The sequence below is a fragment of the Trichoderma virens genome (assembly GCF_000170995.1).
Source record: "Trichoderma virens Gv29-8 chromosome Unknown TRIVIscaffold_89, whole genome shotgun sequence".
Lineage (NCBI taxonomy): Eukaryota > Fungi > Ascomycota > Sordariomycetes > Hypocreales > Hypocreaceae > Trichoderma > Trichoderma virens.
The window spans coordinates 1,323,924-1,339,966 of NW_014013660.1; the positions used below are offsets into that span (position 1 = coordinate 1,323,924).

The window sequence follows — 16,043 nt, forward strand, 5'->3', positions numbered from 1 at the left end:
GTTCCATAGAGAACAATTCGGATATCGGAAATAAGGTCAATTCTGTCACTGTGTACGGGGTACGTATCTTTACCTGGGCCAGCCTCCCCAGATGTTTCTAACCTTTTCCTCAGCAACTCCCCTTGCTAGATGACCCCTCATCCAGCGCATACATTCCAACATGTCCACTCACTCAGTCCAGCCGTCTGGGCCATTTGGATCCTTGGATGAGTATCTCAAAGCTCGAGAGTCGCTTGTGAAGGCTGAAAAGGCTCATGGATATGAAAGTCTGATCCAAAGGACGACTCTGGAGACGTCGGCTGAAGAGATTATTCAGCGCCTTAAGGACTGGGAAGACAAAAATGTCTACGGCATTAAGAGTGACGGCTCCGGACACGAAGCTGGCCATCGTTTTTTTCATGGCTTAGATCTTGTCCCAGAGAGCAAACTATTCGATGTTGCTACCAAAGCTCCTAAGGGCTGTCTTTTACATTGCCACTATGACTGTCTGCTGCCTCCCGATACTGTCCTCAGCGATGCTAGGAATCAGCCGAATCTCTATATCAAATCAGATGTTCCCTTAATTTCGGAAGGACTCTTCTCTTATGCCTTGCCCCAATTCGACGTGTTTAGCCAAGATATACAGCTGACCGAATCCACCAACTTGTTCAGCAAGACTTATGTTGCTGGATCTTGGATGCGATATTGCGACTTTTTGAGCATGTTCCCGGGCGGGGCAGAGAAAGCTGAATCATGGCTATACAAGCGGATGGTCTTGCAACCAGATGACGCCTATCATCCTAAGCAGACAGTGAACGGGTGAGCCTCACGCTAGAAAGAGAACAGAACGACCAGAAATGCTGAGATTACTAGTATTTGGCAGCAATTTATTCGGGCAGTTACAGTCATCCGATCAATGCTGGGCTATGAGACCGCTTACAGAGAGCAATTCCGAAGAGTGCTATGGAAGTTTGCTCAAGATGGTATTATGTACGCCGAGATTCGAGTGGCCCTCAATTATGGGTTTGCCATTAAGTCTGACGATGGTACCCGAGAACTGAAGCAGAAGGAAGCTTTGGGGATTTTCCAGCGGGTGTTGGCAGAAGAAGTCCCAAAAATACACGCTGCGGGGCATGTATTCTACGGCGTCAAGGTTATTTATGCATGCATGCGATCTTCGTCTAGAGAAGCTATGCTGTGGTGTATGGATAACTGTATCGAAATGAAGCAACTGTTCCCCGACCTCATTTGCGGTGAGATTTCTTCTCTTTCCACTGGCTCTACACTGGAAGGCTAACTCATCTTCTAGCATTTGATATGCAAGGACAAGAAGACTCTGGACACCCGCTTTCTTACTGGGTTTCTGATCTTATCGCAATGCGTGCTAAAATTACAGCATTGAATCTCGATCTTCCATTCATATTCCATGCCGGTGAGACGCTTGATCATGGAGGAGAAACTGATTCCAACTTGTATGATGCCATTCTTTTAGATACCAAGCGTATCGGGCACGGCTTCAGCATCACCAAGCACCCGCTTCTAATGCAAATTTGCAAAGAAAGACAGATTGCAATTGAAACATGCCCTATATCCAACGAAGTATTGGGATTAGTCCCGACAACGAAGTCCCACCACTTGCCCGTACTTCTGGCGAATTGCGTCCCTTGCACTGTCAACAGCGATGATCCTGGATCTTGGAAGTGAGTACCCCATTCGCATTTCAATGGTGCAGTAGTACTGATATATGCAGAGCGAGCATGCTGTCTCACGATTTCCACCAAGCGATGATGGGGAGTGAAAACATGTCGCTCCTGGGTTGGCGGACCATTGCCGAATGGAGTATTACCTATAGTTGCGTAGATGCAGCGACAAAGGAGAAAATGCTCGGCGAATACAGCAAAATATGGACTGAATTCTGTCAATGGATTGTTGACGTATACGGAGAAGCCTAGATTTGGGATGGATGGGCAAACATAAACAGACGGCATTAATTGGTGCAAGGAGTTTCAACATTGCGGCAACACTCATTCTCAACAGGGTGTTCAGTAGCATAGGGGTCGGATGATTACTTTCTTGGGATTTCAACATTTTTTTTAGATTTATTTCCATGGGAGCCACCACTCAACATTTGGTAGCAAGATACCCAAAGAATTACATTTTGGATTGACTTCTAGAATCAGTGGCCATAACATTTCGAACAATATTTTTTTTCTAAAAAAAGTAATCCATTTTTATAATCATATCACATCCTACCCATGGTCCACCTATTTGGCAACCCGTATTTTAATCTATACAATGCGATGCTCAACCAAGCTATCCACTGTATCAAGAATGGTATCCTGCGCCGCTCTCGGTGTCCAACCGAGTACTTTCTTCGGCTTCTCATTGTTAAGCGACCTGATGACATCAAGAAATGGCACCGCCTGACGGGCAGTAGGACTGAATATAGCGGCAAGTCGAACAATCCATGTAGGCATTTCCCCCGTTGGAACTTTCCTTGCCTTTTCAGGACGGCCCTGGGAAATAATTCGAGCGACATCAAACAGTGCCAAAGGTTTCCCGTCGCTACTAGCAATGAATCGTCCACCTTTGGCTGCAGGGTCGAGCATAGCCCGAATATGCAGATCGGCCAAGTCACGGACGTCCACAATATTGAAATAGGTCCGAGGGCATTTCGGTATGCTTCCATCCATCAGCTTCACGACAAGATCAATCGACGACGACATATCATTGCTCAGCACAGGGCCGAATATGCCAACTGGATTGACAACGCTGAGCTCTAGACCCCCTCCTTCGGCTTCTATGAAGTCCCAGGCAGCTTTTTCTGCCAGAGTCTTGCTTTTATGATATGCTGGTAAGCCATCCAAGACGGACCAGTCATTTTCAGTATATGGGCCTTGCCGATCCTTATCTCCGTATCCTATTGTGGCGAAGGAGGACGTAAATACCACTCTTTTAACGCGTGCGTCTCGAGCTGCCTTTAAGACACGGAGAGTTCCCTCTCTTGCCGGTATAATTAACTCATTTTCGTCTTTTGGTGTATGTCCAGGAAATGGTGATGCAACATGGTGGACATAGGAGCACCCTTGAACAGCTTCTTCCCAGCCTTTATCATGAGTCAAGTCTGCAGCATGAAACGACAGGCGGTCCATGTGCACCGCACCAGCATTTTGCAAAGTTGATCTGACTTGCTGCTCTTTGGATAAGCTTCGAAGTGTCGTTCGGATGGTGTATCCATCTTGCAGCAGCTTCAAGATTAGATGGGATGCGACGTAGCCTGAGCCACCAGTGACAAGAACGGTGGACATTATGGTGTAGAGGACGTGGGTTTTTTTCTCTCTCAAAGATACTGTCAAATTGTCTGCACTCGATGAATGATTACACCTTTTACATCGTGTAAATTGGCTCCTTATTTATACTGATTGATCCATCTCCTAATTGCTACCATTTCTGCGGAATTCGCTCTCGTCCGTTGGAATGTAAAACTTGTCTGAATCCCGTCTTAAGTTGTAGATCCATCGTGTTGAGCGTAACCATAAAAGGCTAGCTTTGAAGTCAGCAGAAATTTCCTGTTAAGCATCAATCATATATGCCATTCTATTCTTCAGGACTCGATAGGCTTCTTAAGTCCAGAGCCGTATGCGGTCTCAATCTTGTCAGCGTAGCTAAAGAGGTTAGCTTTCCGAATGAGATAGTACCCACCTGTCGTGGGACCTAAGATTTGATTGAGTAGTACTCGCACTTCGTCTGAAGCTCAAAAGGGCTAGCTTTCCGACTAAGCCGCTATGATAAGGGTGAATGAAGTCTCGCTTCAATATGAATGAACGCATATATACGAAGAACAAGCGAGACGATGGCATGGAGGTCACCTGTAATTACGATATTTCCTTTCCCATTAGTGAAAATGAAATCAAGGAAACATAGGACAAAATGCAATTGGCGGGTATAATTTTCCCCTCTTCCACCTCTTCCCGCTCCTTGTATAAATAATCTACCGTCCTTTTCGTTTTGCATTTTTATATACATTTCCATGCATGTGCCTCATACATCATAAATATTTCTGAAAGCACAAAACAACCACATAATTTCATTTCCATAAAAACTTCCGTTTAGTAAGAGCAGATGTCGATATTGGCAGGCGAGTCAGCCTTGCCCCAGACCCAGTTGGGGTTCAAGACTGACACGGGACGCAGGTTGTTCGCAGCCCAGAATTGGTAGTCGGAGTTACGGTAGTCATCAGCCGAGAGAGGAGGGCAAGTGTTCTTGAAAGCTGCGGTGTACCAGTCCTGGTGAACCGAGTGGTGGAATTTGCCAAAGTAGAACTTGCCGTGGTCAAGGTTCTTCTGAGCAAACGCCTGCCAGTCGTCATCGCTATAACACAAAGTTAGCAGCATTTTCGCCAGCGTGCGGTCTTTAGATCGATAACTTACCCCTGGAAAGTATCATTGACATCGGACCAGCTGATGTGGACGTGGTTACCATCTATAACATGGTTAGCATTGGCGTAAATGCGAATAGAGGTAGATTTCAATGGGACTGACCTTGCTCCATAATGACTGATTCACGAGTATAGGTGTTTCCTCCATCCGGGCTGGTGAATCTCACGACGATACCTTCCCAGTCGCTCTTGTGGCCAGTGTCCTTCTTGAAGTACACATAATAAATGATACGGTATGAAGCATCAGAGCCAGAGGAATCTCCATTGCAGAAAGTCGATGCCCAGTACGTCGGGATCGTAAAAAATGGCTCCCCCGAAACGTTTCCATAAAATGTATTGGCTCCCTGCCAGGTTGGCTGAGTAGGGCAGCCGTTTGCGAGCGCGTTGATGTTGCAGTTGTCTGCATCCACGCCGTTGGTCTGGTTGCCTTCGCCATCCTCAGCAGCTGAGGGCATGCATGTGCCTGAAGCCATGTACCACATAGGAGCGGCGGCCATAGCTGCGGCTAGACCTCCATTCTGGGTGAAGTCGCTCACGGCAATAGGGGTGTTGGCCAGAGCAGCCTTGGCGGCGAGCAGCAGAAGAGGAACAATCTTGGTGAAACCCATGATGACGGTAGATGATCTAAGCAAGGCTGTGATGAGAAATGAATAAGATGCCAAGAAATTGACGCATCTTGGCGATACCGATGATGCTTTATATCTCCTCGCTACACGACAGCAGCGAGGACTATTGCCCCTCACCGACGGGAATCAACACCATCCTCCCCTACCACAAGCTCGAATAGGAAGGACAGTTGCCCGGCATGTCGATCCGTATTAACCAAGTCGTTTTTTTCACCTTCTCTTTTAGTTTTGCCTATGCGTTTTTTGGGCAAACATGTTCCATGTCGTGCTTGAACGGCTTGTCCCTGTACATCGCCGAATTTTCCACGGATGCTTCCGAATCAATGTCCAAAAGCACGATGGTCAAGACTTGCCAGAAACGGAAACTCTTCCCTTGTTTGGCCATCATCCGATGTCGCCGGAAAAAAAAGTTATGAAGAAATCGCAAAGAACAAGAGGCACGTTGGTTTTGGACTTGATGCTATTGGGGAATCATCTTCACTTGAAAATACAAATCACCCTGCATAAGCTAGTGAATTTGACGCATCCGATAGTTCTCATTTCATATAGCAAGTGTCCATGATTGTGATGGACTTTTTACGCTTTTTTGACATCTTTGATATGGGGCTCAATTGATCCTCGCTTCGCGCGCTAGGGCTTACTCTGGGTGATTGATCTAGTGGGCCGTTATAGATGAAGTCAATGCTCTGATCTCTAGCACGTGTGATTGACAATGTTGTGAATGGCAAGCTGGTTCTCGTGTTTTAGCGTAAACAACATGCCGACCTTTCCGTGAGTGATATGTAGATGAAGATGAACGGAGAGGGAAGCCAGTTTTGTAGTAGCAACTACAACTTACTGCGCACCTCCACCTATCCGTCACCGAGACTGCGGGGATCTGTGAACTGGTTGACGGGCTTGGTCCTGAAGGCTGGAGAAGAGCTATGCTTAAAAGCACATGAATGCCGATGTTTGACTGCTAGCGCGGCAGCTAACAAAAAGCCAAGAGGGAACCCTTGTGAAAATGAGTGTTAATGGTATATCCGAAGGGAGCACATACGTCACTTGACAGTCTGATCCGCCGTTTTAAAGCACATGTTTCTGGTAAGCAATTAGATGGTTACACTCCAATTCTAGGAGTGGGACAGGCTGAAGACAACAATTGAATGGAAATTCTTGTTCCGGTGACAAGACGATGATAGTAAAAGGGAATAAGAACGGAGCTGTGAGGCGTAAAGGGAAAGTAGTAATAGCACGCGTCTCGCAATGGAAAATACGAGTCATGATTAGCATAATATTTATGAAGTTGCGCCGGGTTTGTGAAGCTCCCATATGTTCCTGCATTAGCAAACGTCACATCTACAGATGTACCAAACAAGTTTACGGGTCCCATTTCTCTATACGGAGTAGAAAGGATGAGAAGACTGGCAACTCTGAGTGGTGGATTAATATTCAGTCAAGCCATGATAACGCGCAATTGTCACGCTATCCCAAGACTTCAGTGGATATTGCCGATTGATATTGCCAATTTCATGCCCACTAATCGTCCACGTGACAATGAATCCGACGGCAAAATCTCTAATGTGATTACTTAATCTCCTGTGACGGCTCCGTTGTCGCACTAATTTCAGTGATGCCTCACAAATCTCGTAGAGCGTATGTAATCACTCACTCACAGCCAGACCTGAAGTTTCAGCCGCCATATCCCAGGTCTGGATATGAGCTTCTTCGGGGCCCCATCTCAGCTCGGCGGACAATGGTTCTCTGTCGGCCTGGCCTCGTCGTTTCCCGACTCGGGGCTCGATGATGACAACTTGGCAAAATACAGATCGTGTAGTGCAGAGCTTAGGCCGGGATGCAAAGTTTTTCAGGTGCCGAGAGAAGACAGCTCGCAAAGGGCAGAAGTTGCTATTGGAGAGGATGGGATGTTGGAACTTTCTGATATGAAAGGTTTAAAAGACCAAGTTCTTGTATTCAAGTACAAAGGGAAATTTCACGCTGTTGATCATGTAAGTCCAAGCGCAAATGTGATGGCCACGCCTGAGGAGACGCCCATAATGACTGTTGATAAAGAAATGCCCTCATTCGTCCTACCCCCTCTCTCAAGCCACCCCATTTGACATCGAGGATTTCGGCGTTGTGCTAAGTGCCGGATTGGCCTGTCCAAAGCATGACTGGTCGTTTGATCTTTTTACCGGAACAGGGGACCGTGGAAATTATCAACTTGGAATTTGGGAAACTCAATTACGCGAAGTAGAGGGCTCGGAAACGCCGGCAGATAAAGTCTCAGATTCCACGGAACAGGAAGTATGGGTTCGGAGAAGGCAGCGCATCGGATAGATATGATATGCCGTTAGACATGCGCCGATAGACAAATTGACATATCGCAAACATATTTTGGCCAGTATCGATCGTGTTGGATACCTTGAAAATATATCTAAATTGTCAGAACTACTGTAAGTCAGATATCGAGTATGCGTAAATGGCAGAATATCTTGCTCGTATCATTGAATATTGGCTAGCCCAACGCACCCTTTATGCTTTTTTATCAATATAACTGTTGGAACCATTCAACACAATTGTTGGCTGGCTTTTAGGTTACTGAGGCAATGTATCTTGTATATAACTGTAACACAGCACACATACCTTTACATAAAGTGATGCACGTAAGCGCTGAATGTTATTAGTAGTCACGATAATTAACGAGTAGATCTATAAAGGTCTTGGTGTGCATATGTACGTAGCGTTGCGGCTTTATTGACCCCCCCACCCCTCTCTCCTACTCTCACATAACGCGATTGAAACACTTTACTACTAGATGCGGTTCTAAAACTTGTAGAACTTGAGAAGGGAGCCCATCTCTTCATTATAGGAATGTAACATTGATACGACTCGTATCAGGTTCAACATCTCTCTGCTCTCATATAGTTTGCCAGATATAACCAGTCGGAAGAATTTAGCCATCTCTCAACGATACTTCCGATCTCTTTGCCAAATTTACATTGCCATGGAATAATCGGGCGGAGATAATAGAAACATGGTGCATCTAGCTCCGCCCCGTCTAAGGCTGCCTAACGCCCTATCTCCGCTGGAATCCGAGACATATATATACGCACCTACAGGTTGAGATAATCTAATTGAAGAACATTATTCCATTAGAAAGGCGTTCTATAGCACATCTCTTTGCTGAGATACATCCCGAGGTTACAAAATGGCGAATGTCCTAGTAACAGGAGGTGGTCGAGGGTTCGGGCTTGCACTTGTTAGTCTGCTAGCAGCTCTACCAGAGTCAACCATCTCCAAGATTATCGTTACCACAAGAGGAAATCCATCAGAAAACTTGCGCAAGATTATGGAGGTCGCTGGCAAACGAATCATCCACATTGAGTGCGAAGTTGTCAATGCTGCAAGCGTCAAGCGTGCCGCAGCTGAGATCGAGGAGAAACTTGGAGGCCAGGGTCTTGACATGTTGATTAATAACATTGGTGTGAGTTATGTACTTCTATAGGGCGCACTTAGTCTCATCTAGACTGACATATCGACACCTTAGAAAATGGGAGTTAATCCACAGGGCATTCGTACAATGGATGCCGATGAATTGATCCAGGAATTCAATGTCAACGTTGCTGCCGCACATAGAGTTACTGCTGCACTTATTCCTCTATTACAGTTAGGAAAACTGAAGAAGATTATCATGGTGTAAGAAAATATGCTTAGAGTGCACTCCCCTCTTCCTTAGCTGACAGTATAAAAGATCATCATCTGCTGGCTCTATTGCATGGGCAGACCGGTATACGTTCTCGCCTGCATACGCTTATAAAATTACTAAAGCTGCAATGAACATGTTGGCAGTTCAGTACGCTATCGAATATGAGAAGGATGGATTTACCATTTTGACAATATCCCCTGGCGTAAGCAGTTTCTAAGCGCTCCCATTCTCCCTCACGTTCTAAGCTTCAGATGCAGTGGTTAAAAACCGATATGGGATCCGAAAAAGCCGACCTTGACGTTGACACGGGAGCAAAGGCAGTGTGGGATCTTGCGAATAAAGCCGATGTGAGTTACAATGGAAAATTTTACAACATACACGTTCCAGGTTGGGAGCACAACCCAGGAGTAAATCAGTACAACGGCCTTGAGATCCCGTGGTAGAAGAAGCGCAGAATATTACAAGGTCGCCTAACGCGAGGTTTTGTTGCATATATTGTAAATTTTACAATGCATATTCATCGAACCTATAGCAAGCAACACACTTTTAAATTTATATATATGAATTGATGTTCTGCTTTTCATTTGATATTTCACCCCAAACCAAATACTGCCAGAACGTTATGCTTTGAAATAGTAATATTTTGTGCTGCCTAAAGCAATGATATGCCCATGTCCGACGAGTGTGTAATACGCATCTCTCTGCAACCTCCCTTTAAAAAAAGAGAGACATACCTCCATCAACCACAATATGAGCTCCGTTGATGAAGCTAGATAGCCTGCTGGCAAGAAAAATGACAGTATTGGCTACCTCTTCCGGAATGCCTGTTCGTCCGAGCGAAATGTCATCAAGTAAAGATTTATAAAAAGGATAGTTATCTCTTTTCACAATTTGATACTGGCTCAGCTGAACCGTGCCATCTGGAAGCGTGATGTTTGGGGTTTCAATACATCCTGGTACAATAGAGTTGATACGAATGCCGAGAGCACCAAGCTTGCGGGCATAATCTTTAGCCAGTACCGCTTGGGCCCTCTTAAATGTCGAATATGGGGAACCAGCAATGGGGTGTCGTGCTTCAAAACCTGCCATAGAGCTAATAACCACTAGGGATGCATTCTCCGAAGCTTTCACCCTCGCTTCAAGAAAAGGCGTCGATGCGTCAATCAAGGTCACTAGGCCCAAGATGTCTGCACGGAAACTATTCTCCCACCCTTCAACGGTTGCTTCCCAAATCATAGGTGATGCTGTATTTTAAAGGGGTAAATTAGAGTTGTGTTCAGGCACAAATTGTATATAGAATATTGGAATATTGTATTCATGTTAACTTACCATTGGCAATGACCGAATCGATTCGACCAAAATCTTCAGCCGCTTGGTTTACCCAAGATTTAATCTCATCGGGTTTTCCAATATCAACAGCTGTACCGACGGCACAAGCGCCATTCGTAGCGCCCTTGAAGAGTGAGAATTCATCTCCTCGAATTGTGCGAGCGCAAAAAGAGACATTAGCTCCTTCAGCCAAAAAAGCTTCCACAATATATCTTCCGATTCCTTTTGATCCGCCTAAATTAGGTTGTTAGTACTCCGTATAGCTGTAGACCTTGCATCAGGGGGTTATTACCTGTGACTAGGACGTGCTTGTTGGCAAAATCGCTGGAGAAAGAAGGCATCCTGCTAATTAATAATATGTGTATCAGATCTCACTGAGTGTAAATTTGCGCACCTAGGGTTAGATGTCTTATTGAGTCAAAGAAAGTCCTCCGTGTGAGATGAATCCTTTATATACACTTTGTGATCAGCAGACCCCATATTCAGCGCTTTGTACAATTCATAAGCATTTCTCGCGATTTTCTGTCACATTTCTGATGTTTCAACCTATCACCGCCTCTCTCAACAACAGCGACATTATTCAATCACGCTTTAACAGAATTTTTTTGTCTGCTCATGGCGAGAACAGGGTAGAGGTATTATGTGGGGGCGGCGTTTAGAGATTAATCACATAATAAGCTCCGAGGGGGGCCTTTCTTCCACACAGAGACATTTTCACCCATAAAGTACGCCACCGGAAAGATCTGAGCTCCGTTGAGTTGGACCAAGAATTCTATCTTCGGTCTTTCCTAGAATAGGCTCCTATATCATACGACCATTATTAACATTCTAGCCCACTTCACGGACAAACGATGGGCGGTGGAGTGTGGAGTGCAGGCATCATGGATTGAAAATCAGCTAAGCCTAGATTGGGGACCGCGCGGACACATTCTTTGGTGAGGCTGACGCTATCCTTTCGCTCGTGTAATGTTGCTTCTTCTCATGTTGTCGTCTCCTTAAAAGAGAGGCGCTAACTGCTATTAACTACTGCAAAGACCTACCGCCCAACACCATCACCGTACATATTATCGTTTGTTGAATTTCTCCGATGAGCCGCTCATCTGCCGAAACGTGTTGGACGTGTCGGGTTCGCAAGAAGAGATGCGACCGCCAGCGGCCCACCTGCACTGCCTGTCGTTCACTTGACATTACATGCTACAATGGCAACAACCGGCCAAGCTGGGCTGATAATGATTTTGAACGACACGAATTTGCGAATCAAATCAAAGCCCAAGTCAAAGAAAAAGCGGAATGTCGTCGTGAAAAGAGTTATGTGAAAGTGCTGCCACTCGGGAGAGCAAGAAAACCAAAGACTGGCCCGGCTGCGACTGGTCAGCCTTCCAAAAGGAATCAACTGGGGCAAAACACTCAAGCCCAGGAGGGAAATCTTACGGAGCCATCTAGCTATGGATCTTCCGGCAATAGCTTATCGCCGGCTGAAAGAAACCTGCCTGATATTCTTTCCGCCAATCCTGTCCTACTCGGAATCAGCGACGACATCGACATCGATCTTGAGATAACGTTTTTAGATTACGCTTTTCCCTTTCTGTTCCCATTCTACCGCCCCTCCATTTTTTCAGGAGGACGCGGCTGGCTGTTGGCAGTACTGAGAAAGAGCATGCCACTCTTCCATACCGCTATGGGCTTCAGCACATACTTTTTTATATTAGTCATGACGGATGTCGCAAATGGAGAGCACGAAGTTTGTAAAGGAATCATCGAGAGGAAGCTCGTATCTCATGTGGATACCGCAATTAAGGCCATGAGAAAAGGAGTAGAAGATCTGGGAGCTAGTCAAGTTCCCGCTACAGCTAAAGAAAAGGCGCATCTCTTACAAGGTGTCATACAGCTTCTGGTGTTTGAGACAAATATTTCAGCAACTAATGAATGGGGCATTCATCTTAACGCTGCAGTATCTTTGTTTAAAGAGATATTTGAACAAAGCAATACTCAAGATGCCAAAATGGATTTCGACTCGGTATTATCTTTGATGCACAAAGCAGGATGGGAGTCTGGGATTACAACCCACAGAATTTTTAACCCAGTTCAAGGGGCTTTTATATTCCACGTCGCTGTCATCTTGTTTGCAGATATCATCTCTGCAACTATCCTTGGAGATGCTCCGATGTTACGGGAATATCATCCAGTTCTGATTAATAACGGAAGTAAACCGGCGAATCCACGTCAACTGTTTCTAAATTTGGAAGATTTTATCGGCTGTCAAAGCTGGGTTCTTCTCTTAATTGCCGATATTGCTTCTTTAGTGGCAGGCAAAAAGCAGGGGCGAGTATCCCGCGATGACCTGCTCACTGAAGGCAATAGGATTGCTGAAGAGCTCCAGCATGGTATAGCTAAGCTCAATGATAGCCTGGGACAGCCTATTGCTACGCCAGCTTCCTTCCAGGCTTATTCTAATCCTGACGCTCTAACACAAACAATTGATGCCACCTCGTATAACTTGATATGGGCACACGCAACCGTCCTTTATCTGTTTGTTACCACTTCTGGGTGGCAAGAACAACACGAGATTGTTCAATCAAATGTTTCATCAGCTATCCAACTTTTCGAAAAGATTTCATCACCAGCAGTTTTGCGTAGCCTCGCTTGGCCATTTTGTGTGGTTGGCTGCCTTGCAACTGCAGATCAAGAAGAAACGTTTAGACTGGTTGCTTCCAGAATGGGTTCATTGTCAGCATTTGGCACGCTATTCGAAGCACTGAGAATCATGGAGCATGTATGGGACACTCGTGGAGAGAGAGATGTGGAAAACTGGGACTTCACTTATTGCTTCCGTATACTAGGCTCGAGACCACTACTTATCTAATAATATGACTTTTGCGGCTTCTTCCCGGATTTCAATGACCCTTCCAAGCTCCAACGATTTCGGCCAACTTGGTAGTCTTAATTTCGGGGAACTTGACGTTCAGACTCTTCTCTTCTGGCACGTTCAGGCGCCCGTCAAGTACCCAGGAACCGAATAGTGAAAATAGACCCTGGAGCGCCGGCTTCGGAAAGTAAGGATACATTCCAGGGTGAGAAGGCAGTTCTGTAATCTCTCCTTTGGCAAGTTTCTCAGGAGGATCGTATGTAACGGTAAACTTAGTGCCTTGAATTTAATTAGCATTTTCTCGACGATGAATGAGATCGGTGAAATAGAGTAACATACCTTGAGCTTCTTCAGCAAGCGCAAGAAGCCTGTTGAACGTTGTCTTCTCTCCGTAACAGTAAGTCGTCTCCTCCCATTTGGGCAAACCCAGAGCTGCAACAACAAATTTGGCCACGTCATAGGTGTACGTAAAAGAAAGGACCTCATTTCCTGTGCCAGGGATACCAGCAGTCTTGTTCGGCGGGTCTACTGCAAAGAATAATGGCTTCAGATTAGTTTTAACATGTGGGTAGCCGTAGTAGTCCATAAAGTAGCCATTAGCAACGCGGGTCCATTCCAAGTTGGTCTTGCGAAGCTCAATTACGGTGTTTTCTCGGATCTGATACATGGGAGACCTATATGCAAGAGGAAAATTAGCATATACATCTGAATCGAAAGCAATAAAAGGCGAGATGGGACCTACACTTCAGTGTGAGGGGTACCCCATTCACTGGTGATGAAGCGTTTAACTGTGCCAGATTTGCTGGCTGCCTTCACCAAGTCAACTTGGGAAACCGAAGAAACTTGGTCGATCACGCTGATAGTAGAGATGACAATTTCAACGTTGTTGCTAGCCAGCTTTTGCGCAGTTTCGTCCACATTGCTATAGTCCACTGCAATGACGGGCGCTTCCTCATCATTCACTTCGGGAACCTTTATGGTCGCTTTAGCTTTTATGACAGCTTCAGTCGTAGTCTTCAAGGCATAGCTTACCTTACGAGCCAAGACAATGACATCGTACAGAGGTGCCTTCTTCAACTCCTCCACGAGCGTGCGGCCAAAGCTACCAGTTCCACCGGCGACTGCGATAACCTTCGACATGATTGCGAACGTTGGTATTGTTAGTATTGTTAGAGTTGTTGCTTGTGAGGATGTTAGATCTGCCTTTATAGCGATATTTGACTTGGTGATGGTTCAAAATTTATGGAAATCTAATGATTTATATAACATCAAAGATACAACGACTCTCAATACATCCCCCCGGCATCATGTCGCATCATGTTGATTTCTAAGCTCTCTAATCATTTATTTGATTGCTGTTTTATTTGTCGCCTTCAGGCAAATGTTGCGTCGAAGTTGGTTGCGACAGCTTCACCGCGCGGCGTCCAAAAGAGGTAAAAGAGGTCTTGGGATTCTGGGACCACGTCGTCATTTATTCCGCTGGCTTTCCCAAAAGAAACAAAATGGCTTTGTGGAGTTACTGTTCATCCCTTTCCGTGCGTGTACTCGTACTATTGCGGCTCATTGAATACGTAAGCTGGGCTGTAAATGCTGTGGATTGCGTTCATCCCACATTCCTCCCGAGCTGAATGTCTCCGGCTGATTCAGCAACGCGCCATCAATTTCTTCGCAATATCATTGTAGATGTGCATGCGCAAGCTGAAGAATGGATCCCTACTTTTGCAGAAATACTTTCATCTGGATTCGGTATGCCAATGCAAAGATGAACAAACTGAGGTCTTTCAAGGTGTTGTTGGTCAGCCGCGCCAAGCTGCCAATGTGTTAAGCCTCGCCCACAACCCAGCGAGATGGCATCCTTTAGAGATAGTGTATACTGTTCCTATTGACTTTCTTCTCATCGGCATTTTGTGATCTATTTTACGGACAATGTTAGGTTCTATTTCAGTCATGACTAATCCCTTACCCACCTTCTGTGTCACATATATGACTCTCCGCTCCTCTTCTCGTCCCTCTCTCTCCTCTTCGTCTATCGAAGTTCTGTATCATCACTCTTTTTGTCAGGACCTATCAGTAGCCAGTCGTAATGGCAAACTTCACCATCAAAATCATCTCAGACAACGTCTGTCCTTTCTGTTATCTAGGGAAAGCCCGCCTAGATCGAGCTATTTCTGCATTCCGCAATGCCACTCCAAAGGGCGAAACCGACAACTTTACAATCTCCTGGCATGCGTTCTATCTCGATCCTTACGCATCTTTCGAATCGGAACCTGTGCGACAGCACGTGGCACGGAAATTTGGAAGCCTCAGTCGGGTCGACGCAATCCATGAACGGCTAGCGCAGACAGGCGCTGAAGAGGGCTTGAATTTTACTTTCAAAGGGTTAGTGGGCAATACCAGAGACTCTCATCGACTTGTACAACTCGGCAGATCCAAGGGCAATGCTACGGAGAACAAAGTCGTCAGTGAGATTATGAAGATGTTTTTCGAAGAGGGTGGCGATATCACCAGCATTGACGATCTCGTCAAAGCAGCAGAGAGGGGAGGGCTGGATTCAACCGAGGCGAAGGAATGGCTCCTCAGCGATAATGGAAAGAGAGAGGTAGAGCAAGAGGTGAACGAGGCAGTGAAATTGGGTGTCACATCAGTGCCGACATTCATAATCAACGAGAAATACCGGGTGCAGGGAGCACAAAGCGTGGCCGAATTCATCAAGCAATTCACTCGAGCCAAAGCTGCAGAACAAGGCCAAGGAGAATAAAACTTTGAGTGGAAGAGAGAAGAATCTACAGGCTTTCGCGACTGTTGGTAACGCTACCATATGCTCGTCTTTTAACAGTTTACCCTAATAAATACCCCATTATGGATTTTCTCTTGATGCTCGTCCCAAAAACCTCCAATGATTGGAGCAACAACACGGACTGGACCCGTGGGAAATCTAACCGCCATCGTCTTCTCAGATTTTATCTCCGAGTATGGTGGCCTCCGGATTTCTGCGTAGCAATCCCCGAGTTTTTCGGCTCAAGGGCCCACTATCCGCTCGTGTCCGCTCGTGTCCGCTCCCGTCCGCTCTCGGTCGGGTAGACTAGACAAATAAATCATGGCAAATATCCACGGATT

At 45.8% G+C, this 16,043-nt stretch overlaps 9 protein-coding genes across 9 annotated transcripts; 5 read left to right on the forward strand and 4 right to left on the reverse strand.

Moving 5' to 3' along the window:
* Window positions 1–160: 160 nt before the first annotated feature.
* On the forward strand, window positions 161–1,931 carry TRIVIDRAFT_57249 (uncharacterized protein; the record flags this gene model as incomplete). The annotated part of the gene is made up of 4 exons (XM_014096033.1): window positions 161–798; window positions 853–1,232; window positions 1,289–1,679; window positions 1,730–1,931. The coding sequence occupies 4 exons, from the start codon at window positions 161–163 to the stop codon at window positions 1,929–1,931; spliced, it is 1,611 nt and encodes a 536-aa protein (XP_013951508.1).
* A 336-nt stretch (window positions 1,932–2,267) lies between these two features.
* On the reverse strand, window positions 2,268–3,287 carry TRIVIDRAFT_42497 (uncharacterized protein; the record flags this gene model as incomplete). Its single annotated transcript, XM_014096034.1, has 1 exon — window positions 2,268–3,287. One exon carries the CDS (start codon window positions 3,285–3,287, stop codon window positions 2,268–2,270), a length of 1,020 nt encoding a protein of 339 aa, XP_013951509.1.
* An 801-nt stretch (window positions 3,288–4,088) lies between these two features.
* On the reverse strand, window positions 4,089–5,025 carry TRIVIDRAFT_57251 (uncharacterized protein; the record flags this gene model as incomplete). Its single annotated transcript, XM_014096035.1, has 3 exons — window positions 4,089–4,350; window positions 4,410–4,461; window positions 4,521–5,025. 3 exons carry the CDS (start codon window positions 5,023–5,025, stop codon window positions 4,089–4,091), a joined length of 819 nt encoding a protein of 272 aa, XP_013951510.1.
* A 1,715-nt stretch (window positions 5,026–6,740) lies between these two features.
* Window positions 6,741–7,362, forward strand: TRIVIDRAFT_42480 (uncharacterized protein; the record flags this gene model as incomplete). Its single annotated transcript, XM_014096036.1, has 2 exons — window positions 6,741–7,031; window positions 7,096–7,362. 2 exons carry the CDS (start codon window positions 6,741–6,743, stop codon window positions 7,360–7,362), a joined length of 558 nt encoding a protein of 185 aa, XP_013951511.1.
* Window positions 7,363–8,233: 871 nt separating this feature from the next.
* Window positions 8,234–9,174, forward strand: TRIVIDRAFT_41881 (uncharacterized protein; the record flags this gene model as incomplete). The annotated part of the gene is made up of 4 exons (XM_014096037.1): window positions 8,234–8,509; window positions 8,573–8,721; window positions 8,777–8,933; window positions 8,989–9,174. 4 exons carry the CDS (start codon window positions 8,234–8,236, stop codon window positions 9,172–9,174), a joined length of 768 nt encoding a protein of 255 aa, XP_013951512.1.
* A 271-nt stretch (window positions 9,175–9,445) lies between these two features.
* TRIVIDRAFT_41975 (uncharacterized protein) lies at window positions 9,446–10,401 on the reverse strand (the record flags this gene model as incomplete). Its single annotated transcript, XM_014096038.1, has 3 exons — window positions 9,446–9,975; window positions 10,061–10,294; window positions 10,353–10,401. 3 exons carry the CDS (start codon window positions 10,399–10,401, stop codon window positions 9,446–9,448), a joined length of 813 nt encoding a protein of 270 aa, XP_013951513.1.
* Window positions 10,402–11,147: 746 nt separating this feature from the next.
* Window positions 11,148–12,923, forward strand: TRIVIDRAFT_161218 (uncharacterized protein; the record flags this gene model as incomplete). Its single annotated transcript, XM_014096039.1, has 2 exons — window positions 11,148–11,372; window positions 11,481–12,923. 2 exons carry the CDS (start codon window positions 11,148–11,150, stop codon window positions 12,921–12,923), a joined length of 1,668 nt encoding a protein of 555 aa, XP_013951514.1.
* A 31-nt stretch (window positions 12,924–12,954) lies between these two features.
* TRIVIDRAFT_41936 (uncharacterized protein) lies at window positions 12,955–14,066 on the reverse strand (the record flags this gene model as incomplete). The annotated part of the gene is made up of 4 exons (XM_014096040.1): window positions 12,955–13,205; window positions 13,266–13,600; window positions 13,669–13,915; window positions 13,964–14,066. The coding sequence occupies 4 exons, from the start codon at window positions 14,064–14,066 to the stop codon at window positions 12,955–12,957; spliced, it is 936 nt and encodes a 311-aa protein (XP_013951515.1).
* Window positions 14,067–15,009: 943 nt separating this feature from the next.
* On the forward strand, window positions 15,010–15,684 carry TRIVIDRAFT_41865 (uncharacterized protein; the record flags this gene model as incomplete). Its single annotated transcript, XM_014096041.1, has 1 exon — window positions 15,010–15,684. The coding sequence occupies one exon, from the start codon at window positions 15,010–15,012 to the stop codon at window positions 15,682–15,684; it is 675 nt and encodes a 224-aa protein (XP_013951516.1).
* Window positions 15,685–16,043: the final 359 nt, after the last annotated feature.